Source organism: Cygnus atratus, chromosome 17 (assembly GCF_013377495.2).
Source record: "Cygnus atratus isolate AKBS03 ecotype Queensland, Australia chromosome 17, CAtr_DNAZoo_HiC_assembly, whole genome shotgun sequence".
NCBI classification, from domain to species: domain Eukaryota; kingdom Metazoa; phylum Chordata; class Aves; order Anseriformes; family Anatidae; genus Cygnus; species Cygnus atratus.
Window position 1 is genome coordinate 12,961,127 of NC_066378.1, and position 13,915 is coordinate 12,975,041.

The window sequence follows — 13,915 nt, forward strand, 5'->3', positions numbered from 1 at the left end:
CTTTATAGCCCAGACTTTCTCAGAAATGAATGTCTGTGTATTTTGTAGGAGAAAATATGTGAATTGCTTAAAAAAAAATGGTTCCACTTATTTAAATACTTCCTACAAGGTCTGACACCCGAACAACCAAGAATGTGCAGGATCACAGGAGGCAAACCAGGAAAACATCAACTCTGCTCTCATTAGTTTAATGGACACAAAACCAACAAGAAGACAAAACAAAATCTGAGCTATAAAAATGGATCTGTAGGTTCCATTAGCCTATGTTGTCCGTAATACATGTGGTTTCCTTAAAGTACGTTTATTTTCAACTTTTTTTTTTTTTTAAATTGCATGCTTGCCTGTGACATAAGTGACTAACACAAGTTCTTATAACATTTGACAACTTATTTTAAAAAATGAAAAAGGTGTCCACTTCATGAAATGGGAACTTCTATGTCTGGGTTTTGTTTTGGTAACAAGCACTCTCAGTACTCCTATGTGCCAATATTGCACAGAGTTCAACCCTGACTGGAATATTAAAAATATTTTTATTGCCATGGGAGGTAGAAGAACCCATAAGTCAGAAACTTATTCAAGCACTTCAAAATAAAACAACTCTACAGTTTGTTATTGGGCACATTTGAACAAAACAAAGTCAGATTTAGAGCTTAGCACATAATATGAAGAAATGCCTGGAAAATCTTAGTCAATCTCTGAGCTCTAACTACAGCAATTTTTAGTTATCTAGTCCTTGACCAATTTCCAATCTAAACCACCTAGACTGGACTAAGCAGGCGAGCTCACATCACCGACTATTGATTCAAATTATCTGTGTATGAATACACTTGCTGATGCAGGAACGTACCTATTTTTAACTGTGATTGTTTGTTGAACTGCACTACTAACCAGTCTCCTTTTTGTTTTTGGCATTTAAGCAGAAATTAGGGGTATTATTAAAACACACACAAAACACTGGGGTCAATCTGTGTGAAACACTGCCCTGTGCTTACTACCCAGGAATTTTGAATTGATAGCTTAAAGTGCACTTGACAGTAGGCAATAGTAAATGAATACACAACATCCAGCTGTTAGCTCTGATTTTCTTCATCCTATTTTTCCATGGAAGAAGCTCTTTTACAAAGCAAACCAATTCCATTGCACTATCTTCCCACCTCCAAAAGGCACTGCTCTGGAGGCAGCAGTCTTGCCCTACCTACAGCCATAGCTCCTGGGAACAAAACTTCCCCTCTCCTCTCTTTCACAAAGGCAAGGCACCACGTTCTTCAACTGACATCTCAGGGGTGTTCTCACTACCCTCATTACCACTGATCAAGAAATGCCTATTATCAAGCTAACACCTTACTGTAATTAAAAAAGGCAACACACTAAATAACTATGACAAAGATCAATTAAATATCATCCAGACCAGCAACCACTTATCCACGGTGTCTCATACCACTGGTAACTAGAGACCATATACAGCAACTGTCTGGATTAATCTTAAGCAGAAAAAAAAATAAAAAGCACAATTATCAGAATCATGAGAACACCTTTCAGTACAGAGGATTTTCAAGGAAGTAATTTCTATAAATATTAGATTGTAATTTGTCAGGCAGAATTTATATTCTGTCTTTCCATGAAATCAGTCTGCTACCCCATGCTGACCTAAGCATTAGAGCAACTAGTCTAGAAATCATTATTTTGCTTTGGCATTTCCCACGTGCATAGAGGCAGGCAGGAACTGCAGAATGATATCCAGCCTTTCTCAGACGAGGTTGCTCTCTATACACACAGGCATGCAGTTTTTAAAAGCAAGCAGTAAAAACTGTCAGTCGTAGAGAACTTAGAATTTATTCTGTGTGCTGATTTCCCTTGTGTCCTGTCTTCACCTCAGAGCAGCGGTAAGAACTGTCACAAAATGACTTATGAAACTAATAACAATAATTAGTCACAGATACTCTTGGCTATCAGTCCATATCCCAGATTCCAGCTCTCACTCTGTGAGTCAAGAAATTCTTCTCAGAGTGGGAACAGAGACTTGTGATTTAATGCTTTACATCTCTGAAAGCCAGGGGACATGCAGCTACTGCAGGGTAGCAATAATTAGGCTGGATTTTTATTCATGGTGGCACACTAAAAGCTTTGATCCAATGACATTCCACATACAAATTACTTTATATCAGATGCTTTGCAGTTAATTTCTGTACAATGGCACACGTTATTCATTTGTAGCTCATAAGAGGTAGTTTCTCAAATAAAGCATCTCAAATGTTAAGAAATTAACTCTACTTTTACATAGTTCTATATACGGCATTTGTATGGTACCAGTTAGAAAATCAGTCCATAGCATGGCACCAGGAATAAACTGGGTAAGGCCATAAATGAAAAATGAAAGCAGAACCAGATTTTCTATAAACAAAGCCTCTTAAAACTACTTAACACTCCAAGGATACTTGTAATCAAATCCAAACAGGATTTCTTGGCAATAAAACCTTTAAAGTAATCTAGTGCCCTCAGGTGGCAGAACGATATACTTCCTCCAACAAACATAACATCTCAAACCAAGCTTGAAGTGAAGGATTTCTTCAATAACTTGAGAAATTCAGGAGCACTGTTCTGATTTGAAGTTATATGCACATCAAACTAGTATTTAAGTATGATCTGCCTTATAAGCGAGGATACTGGAGATGTACAGAAAGACTTTTTTAATGAAAGGTTAAAGTAATGGTTTAAAAAATTCACATAGAAATACTTACAATTCTTTTCTAAGTTCTTCCACTTTCTTGTTCTCTAGGTTTAGAAGCTCTTTTGATTTAGTAAGTTCCTCTTCATTTTTCAAGTTGTTTTGTTTAAGCATGTCCAACTTAAAGAGGAAAAAGAACTCATTACACTAATGAAACAGTAATGTTTCCAGGTGCAGCATTCAGAAAAGATATTCAGAAAAATGGAGGAAGTGACCTGAGCTGATCCACTTTATCATCATTACTAGTTAAATTAATTCCGACTTCGCACTGAGAAGCATTTGTCTAGCAAAATGTGTTATAAGCCTTTCTGAATTCAAGTCTAGCAGCACAAAAACTTGGTGTCCACTGAAGAGGAGCTTACAGTAATCTGATGTATAGACCCTGGTATAAAATGTAAAGCTCCAAAGCACCTCCATTTTAAATGCTGTGCAACTCAAAGCATTATTTTTCTAACTCAACACTTCTTGTTAAAAATAGCTGTTCCCTTTGATATTTATTCTTCTAAGGTAACTGATAAAAAGTTCTTGCTTACCATACCTTTATTTCCAAGAAATGGGAGGCTGAATGCTGCGCTTGCAACCGTAAGTAATCAATTCCTTCCAGAGATCGTGTTGCACAGGTTGAATTGTTGCATATCTATTTACTGAGCATGTATCTACCACATAAATACCACAAGCTTGTGAACCTTATTTGTTCACATTCAGTGACACATTATCTTACACAACAGATAATCTTCAGTCACTCTCAAGGCATTACAGGACCCTGTGGTTATCTTATTTTTTTTTAATCCAGAAAGTGAACTCCTGCCACTATTAACGTCACTGATTTTAATTCTCAAGCGATCAGATCTCCTTGGAAATCATTACCATTTCAGAACAAGCTGTTGCATTTAGGTTAGTCCAGCTGTTCACTACCCATTATTACAAGAGATGCAAAAGATGAAAATAGCCATCAACAAGAGGCCACGGCGTGCTCAAGATCTGCAGAAAAGTTCCCAGTTCAATGTTAGTTCAAGATTCTCTGAGGCCAAAGAGTGTAAGAGAGATTAGTGAGGACATTTTCCCTGCTTTCAAACCCTGATGTATCACGAAGTGGTGGAAGGGCATAGACTGAAGAATGGGTCCCTGGAGGAACTGATGTATTTCTTGGACTGTAAGTTCTTTGGGACAGCTGTGCCAATGCATTTATTTGTACAGTGCGTAGGTCAGTGGTATTTGTACCTCGTCAGACCTTGCAGCACTTCACTGGGGTGTGAAGCTGCAACCCATACAACCAGGAAACTGAAGCATGATTTTGTCTTTGGTTTCATCCCAGAAAGTAACCAAAGCCTAAAACACATATTTCACAAACTGCATACGCACTGCAAGAAAGATCCAAGTCACTTACAAACCAGGCAATACTTTTCAGATAAAAGCATTTAAATGTGATTACCTCATTCTGCAGCTTCTCATTTGTCTGTCTAGAGTTCTCCAAAGAAGCCAAAGTTTCAATCTTTTCTTTGTGAATGGCATCCTTCTCTTTGGTCACCTTCTCCACAGTCTGTAAAACATCTTCTGCCATTTTGACAGCCTGTGTATAAAGTGAGGATGGAGGAGAAGAAAGTATTACCAGTGGGACCTCTGAAAGCAAACCCACAATACTTTATGCACAGCTCCACTGTTTGCCAGATGCTTTCCAATTAAACAAGGACTTCAGCTCTGACTTTGCATTCTGAAGCTGGCATAAAGTGTAAAAATAAACAGACATGAGTAGATTCAGTTCCATGCAGAAACCCCATGCTTGGGTCACCACTTAGCCCATTTCTTCCTTTCTTTTTTATTTCCTGGATTTCTATTTACAACTGTGATTGCTCTTAGACTTCCGAATATTTTAGACAGTAGTAGTTCGTAGATATTCACTTCCAACAAACTTTTCTATTTTCAGAGAATGTGGAATTATAACAATTGATAAAAATTTGAATATAAATTAAAAAATAATTAGGAAATAGGCCAATTATCACATCATTTTAATGTTGTTCGTTATGCCCTCATAAAATGAAATAATTCACAAGTATATTATTAAAGTACCAAGGTAGGCATAAGCCATTCCTACAGAATACAAAATGGATTTAATATATCCTAAGTGATTTTATGGGCTTTGAGCCAAGATGAAATTCAAAATGTTATTCAGAATTTGTTGGCGGTGAATACAAAACACTTCTGTGAATAAAAAGAACACAGGAGATGCCAATATCTTTAACAGTCTGAAAGTCCTATAATGCAAATGTAAACGGTTCTCCTGCATTGTTTTTTAATTATCCAATTACATTTACAGGAGTAGTACATTGTTTTTATATTTATTGAATAACTCAAATTTTTAGTTTGTTGTAATTCCTACACTAGCTATTAAGCTGCAAAGTACTTCAACAGAGGAACTGTCCGATTTCTTCTACCAGATTCAGAAAACAAAGCTTCCTTTTATTCACAGTTTTTGTTGTTTTCTTGCAACATTCAGCGACAACATAGGCTTTTATATTTAGAAATAATTTTAAAAGAATTATTATAGTTTAAATGTCTTTCAGACTCAGTTACAACTTAAAAAAACCCACAGTAATATATTGAGAACAAAACTCCAGCCCATTTACCCTGAGATGAAGTGCTGATTGTGCAATGAAGTGCAGAGAGGAAACCATGGAGTTAGTGCTCAGTATTAGTATAACCATACTTGATTGTTTAACTGTATGTTTCAATACCTCCATTTTTTGCATTACTGTTTGGGCCTGGAGAGTCTCAATTTCTCTTAGTTTCAAAGCCAGATTGTTCACCTTCTCCAGCAGCATCTGATTTTTTTCCTCAGAGACCAGCAGTTTGCCCGAGAGGTCTATGTTAGTGTGCTCTAACAGTGCTACTTCCTCCTGCAGTTTATAATGGTTCTTGGACAATTTCTCCTTCTCTTTTAGTGTTTCTTCCCTACTGATGACCAGACTCTTCTGTTCAGCAAGAAGACTTTCATTTTCCTTAAGTAACTTGTTCTTCTCTTTCTCAGTCACCTCATGTTTCTGCTGAAGATCATCCAGCATCTTGGACAGACAGCTGTGCAAGTCCTGGAGCTCTGCTTTTGATGTAGACAAGGAAGCAAAGTCACTCTTCAGTTGCTCAATTTTGGAAGCCAGCTGCTCTGTCTCTGCACAGAGGATTTCTTTTTCTTTAATTATTTCCACCAGTTTAGTTTCGGATTTTTCTTTCTCCTGAACCAAACTTTCTTTCTCAGTCAGAAATTCCTTATTTTTCTCTCTCGTCACTTCTATCTCCGTCTCTAAGAAGCTGATGTTATTTTGGAGCTCCAGACGTTCCAACAAAAATGATTCCTTGTCCAGTTTTCTAGCTTCCTTTTCTATGGTTAAGCTTTCTTTCATATTCTCAAGGTCTCCATTTAATTTCTGACACTTCTCTTGTAATTCGGTCCTCTCTCTGGTCAGTGTTTCTATGTCAGTAGAACAGGTCTTGAACGAAGATGATAGTACCTGCTTGTCACGAGACAGAGCAGACAGTTCATTTTCTAATGTTATTTTGGCATCCTGTGCCTCTTTCAGAAGACCTGAAAGGTCACGTTTACAAGCGATTAGCTCTTGATTTTCCAGATTCATCTTATTTAGCTCTTCCTTGAGAGCTTCAGTGGACTCTTGGAGTGTGGTATTCTCTTGGGCCAGAACTCTCTTGGCTGAGATGTTCAGCTCATGTTCTCTCTTCATATCAGAAACCGCATTTTTAGAAGACTTGTTCTCATCAAGGAGCTCTGAGTATTTTCTCTCCAATTCATTCTTCTCTTTCAGAAGAGCTTCACTGTGTTTTTCAAATTGCAGTGACTTACAAAAAACAGATTCCTTTTCCAAGTTCAATTCATTTATTTTCTCAGTAAAGGTTTTCTCAGCAAGCATAGCATCTGCTGTGGCCTTAGCAAGCTTTTCAGTAATTACCTTATTTTCATTTAGAAGTTCCTCCTTTTCAGCCAAAAGCCTTCGTTCTGATGAAGAAAGAGCCTCTTTCTCTTGAAGTAACTTAATACATTCAGAGTTGGATGTCTCTCTTGAGGATTTAATTTCCTCAAGAAGATGAGTGAGACTAGCAAGGGAAGCCTTAAGCTCTGTATTGTCTTTCATCACCTTTTTAAGTTCCTCATGTTCACTCTCTAGCTCTGTTTGCATCTCTTCTGTTCTCACTTTTAATACCAGGTTTTCACTAACAGTATCAGCTGAACTCAGGCGCAACTCCTCTATACTTCTAAGGAGCATCTCCTTCTCGGACTGCAGACTCTGACTCATCTGCAATAGATGGTCCCGTTCATTTTTTAAGGCTGTGTGTGTACTTTTAAGATCCAAGTGTTTATCTTGGGCCGAATCTCTCTCTGCAGTCAGAGTTGACAGTTGTTGTAGTAGCTCTCTTTGTTCTCTGGCCAGGTCATCGTAAGAACTTTTCAGCTTCTGAATGACATCATCTTTGTCTTTAATGACTGCATCCTTCTCTTCCAAAAGTTTCTTCTGATAATGCTCCAGTTCTTCTCGTTCCCTGATATGTTTCTGACATGCCACATCCATAGCATCTTTGTTGGCCTGAAGTTCTTTCAGCTGTTGGAGCAAGGTTGACTCTGAAGACCGGAGAGCATCATTTTCTTGAGTTATCTTCAGAAGATCTGCCTGTGCTGCCTCTATTTCAGAGAGTAATTTGCCTTTCTCAGAAATTAGTGCTACCTTTTCTGTGCTTTCCTGCTGGCTTTTGGCCTCAGCTTCTTCTCTCTGCTTTAGGATTTTTTTGTTTTCTGAATTAAGTTCTTCATTTATTGTCCAAAGCTCTTCTTGGTCTTGTTGCATTGACAAAATCTTTGATTCCAACTCTAGAAGTTTTGATAATAATGAACCTCTCTCTAATTTTAAAGTATTCCCCTCCTGTGCCAGAGTCTCTTTTTCTGATATCAAACCCCTCATCTTGTCTGACATTAGTTCAATCTCTTTTCTGGCTGATGCTAACACAGAGCTTAAGGACTAAAGAAATAAAGTCAGGGAGAAGGGAAAACAAAAATGAAGTCAAGCAGACAAATGAGAAATGTGCATTATGGGCAAACAATGCTACTATAATTTAAGTGTTTTTTTTTTTTTAAAGTGTATATGCTGGCACAAAGTCCCTGTGCAAACTGAACTGTTGTTGATATTTCGTTACAAAAACACCCACAACAATACTTTCTGGTGGTTAAATTAAAAATACCATGATTTCTGAGGTCCTCCGTACCAGACTTCATCTTGGTTTTAGAAACTACTCTCAATGAATTTTCTGAATGAATATTAATCAGAAAGAGCCACAGAATGATCTCATCAGAATCTAATGAAGTTAAAATACAGGGAGTCATAGTAGGTACTTGTTTCCAATTCTCAAAGTCACCTTCTGTAGCTAATTCTCCCCAAGATATATTGTCATAACCTTTTTAATTCAAAACAGCATATCATCGGTGTATCTGCAAGTTAACTCCTGTGCCAATTTATACACTAAACATTTCGATGAAGCATAAACAGATTATAGCCAATAACTAATAAGGGATGAAAGTAAGCAGCAATATCAAAGAAACAGGAGAAAAAATGAAAATTATTCAAGATACATACCAAAGAGCTGCATGTAACACAAGATCATACTACAGAGCAACATTTCAATTGTGCAACACCTTTAAATGAAATATTTAAATTAAATATTTCACAACCTATTTTATTTAAAATTCATGCATTTAAAACACTGAGAACAATAATATCTGGCTCCAACTTATTGCACTGAACCAGATATCTATGAACATAAAATGTTAATGTCAAAGAACCAAACTTCATGGATTCTTGTGTAATCCAGAGAAGACAACAATAAATTGTGTATGCTTCACTTCCCTAATCAGTATTAATTTGTTCTGGAAAAGTTCAAAACAAATATCACAAAAACCCTACTATAAAATGGTAAAGCTGAGAAAACAAAACAACAGAACAGTGGTTCACTGAAATACAAAGATATGAACTTTAAATTACTTGCAAAGTAACAAAGTATACATACTTTGGCCTGTTCTGCTTGCTTTTTCAGCTCCTCAGCCTGTGTTTCCAACTCATCATTTTTCTTTTGTGCAGTTTTCAGTGCCTCTTCTGCATCCAGCAAGTTCTGCTTAAACCCTTTAATGTCTGCATCATGTTTAGTGATCATCTCAGAAGTTTCTTTTTCATACTTTGCCTGAAGATCCTTATACTGATTTTGGTTAGTCTCGATTTGCTTTTTCTGATAGAACAGAAAACAGTTGGAACACAGTTAAAGGTGCAGTGGTACATTGTGGTAACTATTCTCCCCATAATTAGCTAGTATTTTTTAATGTTTTTCTTACCATGTCCATTAGTTGATCCTGCATTTTTTTCAGCTCTTCTTGATGAGTCTTGAGAGTTTCTTGCTGACTCTGCTCAGCTTTCTGTGCTGTCTGTTCCACATTTTTCTGAAGCTGAACAGCCTTTTCATTTGCTTTTGTAAGCTCAAGTTGTATTTGCTCCAACTGCCTAAAAAGACCAAATAAAAGAACATTACTTTTTGCTGACAGCATGACAAGCACAGAGATAAAAGACTCTAAATTATGCTGAAGTGCTATATTTTGTCCAAACATTTAGGAAGAGATTTAATTATTTAACATATAGAGAATTTTCTGCTAAATTACACAATACACAAGTGGGTCCAAGCACTTGCTTGTGTGCAGAGTAACACCGTTGCCAGTTAACTTGCCCCCAGCCTGGGATTCTGAAAAGATAAAGAGCTATTCTACCCACAATTTTTATTTGAAAGAAACCACATTTTCTCTTGCTGGTCAAAAAAGAGACCCGTGTATCTCCTCCATTTTCAAATAAAAGCCCCAAAACTTGTAACCAAATAATTACAAAGCACAATTATGAAACAGTATGTTATTAAAATGCTCATTTGCTCTGAACAGTGAGAAGTATATGCTACACGGAATTTTAGAAATTATAAAAGTGAAACTCTTCAAATCAGCCAGAGGAGACTATTTTGATTAATTTAGTTTGAAAGACTAAGTTCACTTGTCACATCAATGTGACACTCAGAAGCATCTTGCTCAGCTATTTGAAATGAGATAAAATGAGAAGCAAGGAATGCAGGAGTAAAGAACTAATGCAAAAATGTTCTGACAATGATGGAATACCTTTCTTTTAACCGTAGCTCATCATTCATTTTTGTAAGCTGGGCAGAGCTGTCCCCTGATGACTTCATGATCTCTGCTATGTCATTTTCTAGTTTGACTTTAGCTTGAGTCAGTTGCTGTTCTCTCTCTTCTCGCTCCTTCAGTTTCTCCTCCATCACTGAACAAGACAAAAGTTAGTAGTCTAGCACATTTAATACAAAGGGAATACGCAGACTAGCTAGAAGATCATAAAGAACTATAAACAGAATAATATTGATGCTACAGACCTTCCAAATTACCTCTTCAAAATTAAAAATAATAATTGGTTTGAACTTTGCGCTGTGAACTGTAGCAGAAAGTTAAGAACACTTCAGAAATAGCAGTAAAGCAACTGGTGAAGAAGTTTTATGGTTTTTTTTCTAGAAGCGAATCACTTAACTTCAGGCCATGAGAAGTTGTTAAGAGTCCTAATGCATATCAGAGGGTAACCAAGCAGTATAATAGGAGAAGCATGTGCACCTCTCCAGCTATTCAGCAGAAGAGCGGAAAACAAACAATGCAAGCAACATGAAGTTACAGGGAAAAAATCATGGAATCAGAACGGTTTTGGTTGGAAGGGTCCTCAAAGACCATCTACTTCCAACCCTCTGCTGCAGGCAGCGATGCCTTCCACTAGACCAGGCTGCCCAAAGCCCCATCCAACCTGACCTTGAACACTTCCAGGGATGGGGCATCCACAGCTGCTCTGGACAGCCTTCTCCAGTGCCTCACCACCCGTATAGTAAAGAATTTCTTCCTAACATCTGAACTAAACCTACTCTCTTTTAGTTTAAAACCATTACCCCATACCCTATCACTACACCCCCTGATAAACAGTCTCTCCCCATCTTTCCTGTAGGCCCCCTTGAAGTACTGGAAGGCAGCTGTAAGGTCTCCCTGGAGCCTTCTCTTCTCCAGACTGAACAACCCCAAATCCCTCAGTCTCTCTTCACAGGCGAGGTGCTCCAGCCCTCTGATCATCTTTGTGACCTTCCTCTGGACCTGCTCTAACAGGTCCATGTCTTTCTTCTTCTGGGGACCCCAGCATGACTCAGGCCAGGGCAGGCACTGCCACCAAGGGCAACAGCAGCCCTTGGCATGACTTGAGTCCCAACAATGCCTTGAAAGACTTGTTTACAGTGTACATAATCATTCCTAATTTCTAATTTGGTTTTAAATTGAGATGTACAGCTAGACAGATACAGCAAGCCTCCCACCTGCCAGATAAGAAAAAGGAGACAACCACACTAGCACACTGTCTTTTTGACGTCCTTAAAAAGAGAATACTGTTTATGTGGATTAATTAGTTTATACTTGTAAAGCTTCAGTCTGGTCACTAAGTCTTTGTCTGGTGCTTGACCATTACCACAGCATGATTTTGTTGCAATGTTAAAGCAAAAATTTAACTACTGATTTGGAATACACTCAGCCAGGAAATCTTTTGCCTTACTGCACTATTTCCTTAACATCATGGTCACCTTGCTTTATCACTATACAGTGCCACAAAAGTTAGTTTTGCCTAGAGAAAAGGCTTTCTTTTGATGGCATATGCATTTGTGAAAGCATTACACGCAATGTAAGGTATGGCAAGCTGAGCAGGAGGCATAAGAAAGCACAAAGCTGATGCATATTTCAAAACATTCCATTTTATTACTTCCTTACCAGTCAAATTAGACTTCAGTTGTTCCAGTTCTGAAGACATGAGTGCAAATTGCTCTTCTTTTTGGTTTAGTTTTTTTATTGTTTCTATGCAAGTAAAATTTTAAAGACAAAGTTAGTAACTACTTAGATTCCAACAATTCCACCTACTTGCAAGGTATGTTACTCTCAAGAAGAGAGGCTGCAAGTAGTCCTGTCCTTTCCCTAGCTGCTGAAACTGCTGTATTGCCAGGTTTAAATTTGAAAGCACATGAAAGAAAACACTTTTATTTTGCAGTATAATTTTCTGTAGCTCTTAAGATCTTCATTTACTTTAGTAGCAGACATACCTTGCATAGTTTGTTGAACGTTTTCTGCTTCATCAGCTGCACTAGTAAACTTTTCTTTCTGAAAAAATAGACAAAAACCTAAGGTCAGGTTTGATGTTAACAGTATAATTCAACCACTGAATTTATATTAGGTATTTTTTCATGGAGAAAATATATCAAGTTTTCACTCCTATCATAAATAGACCTGAAGTTTTTGAATTACTGTTTAGCATAGATGTATTCAACAACATAATGCAAGATTTCTCCCTTGCCTTGTTTGTAAGCAAGTCCCTAAACTTTCAAAATAACTTCTCCATCAGCAAGCATAGCAACAGAACTGCAGCCACAGAGTCTCTTGTGGGAGGCATTATGTGTGGGCCTCTCAATGTCAGAAGCCATCCATGTTATCCACGTTACTCATGTGCTGCACAATGGACTTCTGCAACCCTGTGATCAATCTCACACGAGCGTTTTCCAGCTTTACCAGCAGGAAGAGATGCTAGACTGTGAAAAAAAGGTAGGATGTTGAGGAAGACAATAAATGAGTCTTCTCCATCAGCCTCAAATATTTACTATGGCCACAGAAAGATTTTATGACAGGGACAGTAAAAATTAAGCAGCTTGTCTTTTTATTGCTAATTAGCTAGTTTCTCAGGAGAATCCCACCCATCCACAGGATACCTACAGAATTAATTAAATTTGCAAAATGAGAAATCAGGTGAAAACTATCTTTGAGAAACATTTGAGAGACATTCCTGTAGCAAGCATTAATTTATACAATAGTTATGATGATAAAGGGCCATATGTTCCTTCAAGAATAGTCTAAATTTAAAGCTGCACAATGCTTTTGACGTGGCTTAATATTTTATCTGAAATCTCTAATGGATGAGTTCTATTTAAACAAATCACCTGATAACACAAGTCAGGTGAAATGCTCTTTTCATTCTGAGATGGATCTTATTAGTCATGAGCCATTGCCTTCTATTCATGAAGATCATAGCTTTGAAAGACTGCTCAGGCAGAACTGATCCTCAGAATTCAATTATGCTCTCACCACGAAAACCAAAATCCAACGGATAAAGTCAAAATTTTTGATTATTACTCACCAAAATCTGAAGTTCCTTTTCCAAAGAATCTTTAACTTGATTTACTGCACTCAAGTTTTTCTCAAGGTCAAGAAGCTTTTGCTCTTTGCCCTGCAGTTCTTTGGCCAGATTACTAGCCTAATGAATATGGTCAAATGGAGTAAAATAAAATTACAAACATGAATGATGAAAACAGGGAAATTAAAAGTTGAATATGAAATAAATAACTAGAATATTAAAATCACTGTAAGATGACAAAATAAAAATAAACTGAAGGAAAAAGAAATGTAATGTGTTAACTGAGTGAAGCTGATTTCCACTGATGACTACATCACAGTACTAATTGGATCTTGAAATGCTTGAAATAATAATTAAAATTTAGTGATCTTAGAATTAATGGTGAAAACATTTAATGGCAGGCATTTTGGAGTACACTGAAACATTTCAAAATACAGTTACAGCATCAGTTGAATTAGCAGTTTTGGTTCTTAACTGTTTTAATCTTTTGAACTGATAAATTTAGAATTTATGTTTCAACTGGCTATTCAGACCAATACACATATGGAGATGTCATTTTCCAAAAGGTTCTGTACCTCACCCAGGAGGTAGTGCAGAAACCCAGCGTGAGCTCAAAAATTGTGCCAAAGGTCCACAGAAATCTAGTATCTTGGAACCATCTGTGAAGGGCTTAGGAAAGCTGTTTCCAGCTACCTTCCCACTACTTCTACAACTGGAGCTCTAGCTTGTCAGGTCATGCACAAGTTGGGGATGTTTGGGCAACCCCCCAAATTAAATGGAAACTTAACACTGTTATTGTTAGCTGCAGTGGCAGAACAACTTTCAAGTACTGAACGGCATAGCATACTATCAACCTCAAAGAGACACTTCATCCAAAACCAAGAAAAACCTCAGTAAGATACAT

At 37.3% G+C, this 13,915-nt stretch overlaps 1 protein-coding gene across 6 annotated transcripts in view; it reads right to left on the reverse strand.

The window, feature by feature from the left end:
* LOC118257533 (CAP-Gly domain-containing linker protein 1) overlaps positions 1-13,915 on the reverse strand; it is a 66,995-nt gene that overhangs the window by 10,739 nt on the left and 42,341 nt on the right. For all 6 annotated transcript variants that reach the window (XM_035565631.2, XM_050714232.1, XM_050714233.1 and 3 more), the window contains 8 exons: positions 13,015-13,131; positions 11,930-11,987; positions 11,604-11,687; positions 9,924-10,080; positions 9,105-9,270; positions 8,786-9,001; positions 4,158-4,295; positions 2,739-2,845 (listed from right to left, as the gene is read on the reverse strand). In XM_035565631.2, the coding sequence (XP_035421524.2) occupies positions 2,739-2,845; positions 4,158-4,295; positions 8,786-9,001; positions 9,105-9,270; positions 9,924-10,080; positions 11,604-11,687; positions 11,930-11,987; positions 13,015-13,131 (1,043 nt within the window). The remainder of the gene's footprint in view (positions 1-2,738; positions 2,846-4,157; positions 4,296-8,785; positions 9,002-9,104; positions 9,271-9,923; positions 10,081-11,603; positions 11,688-11,929; positions 11,988-13,014; positions 13,132-13,915) is intronic.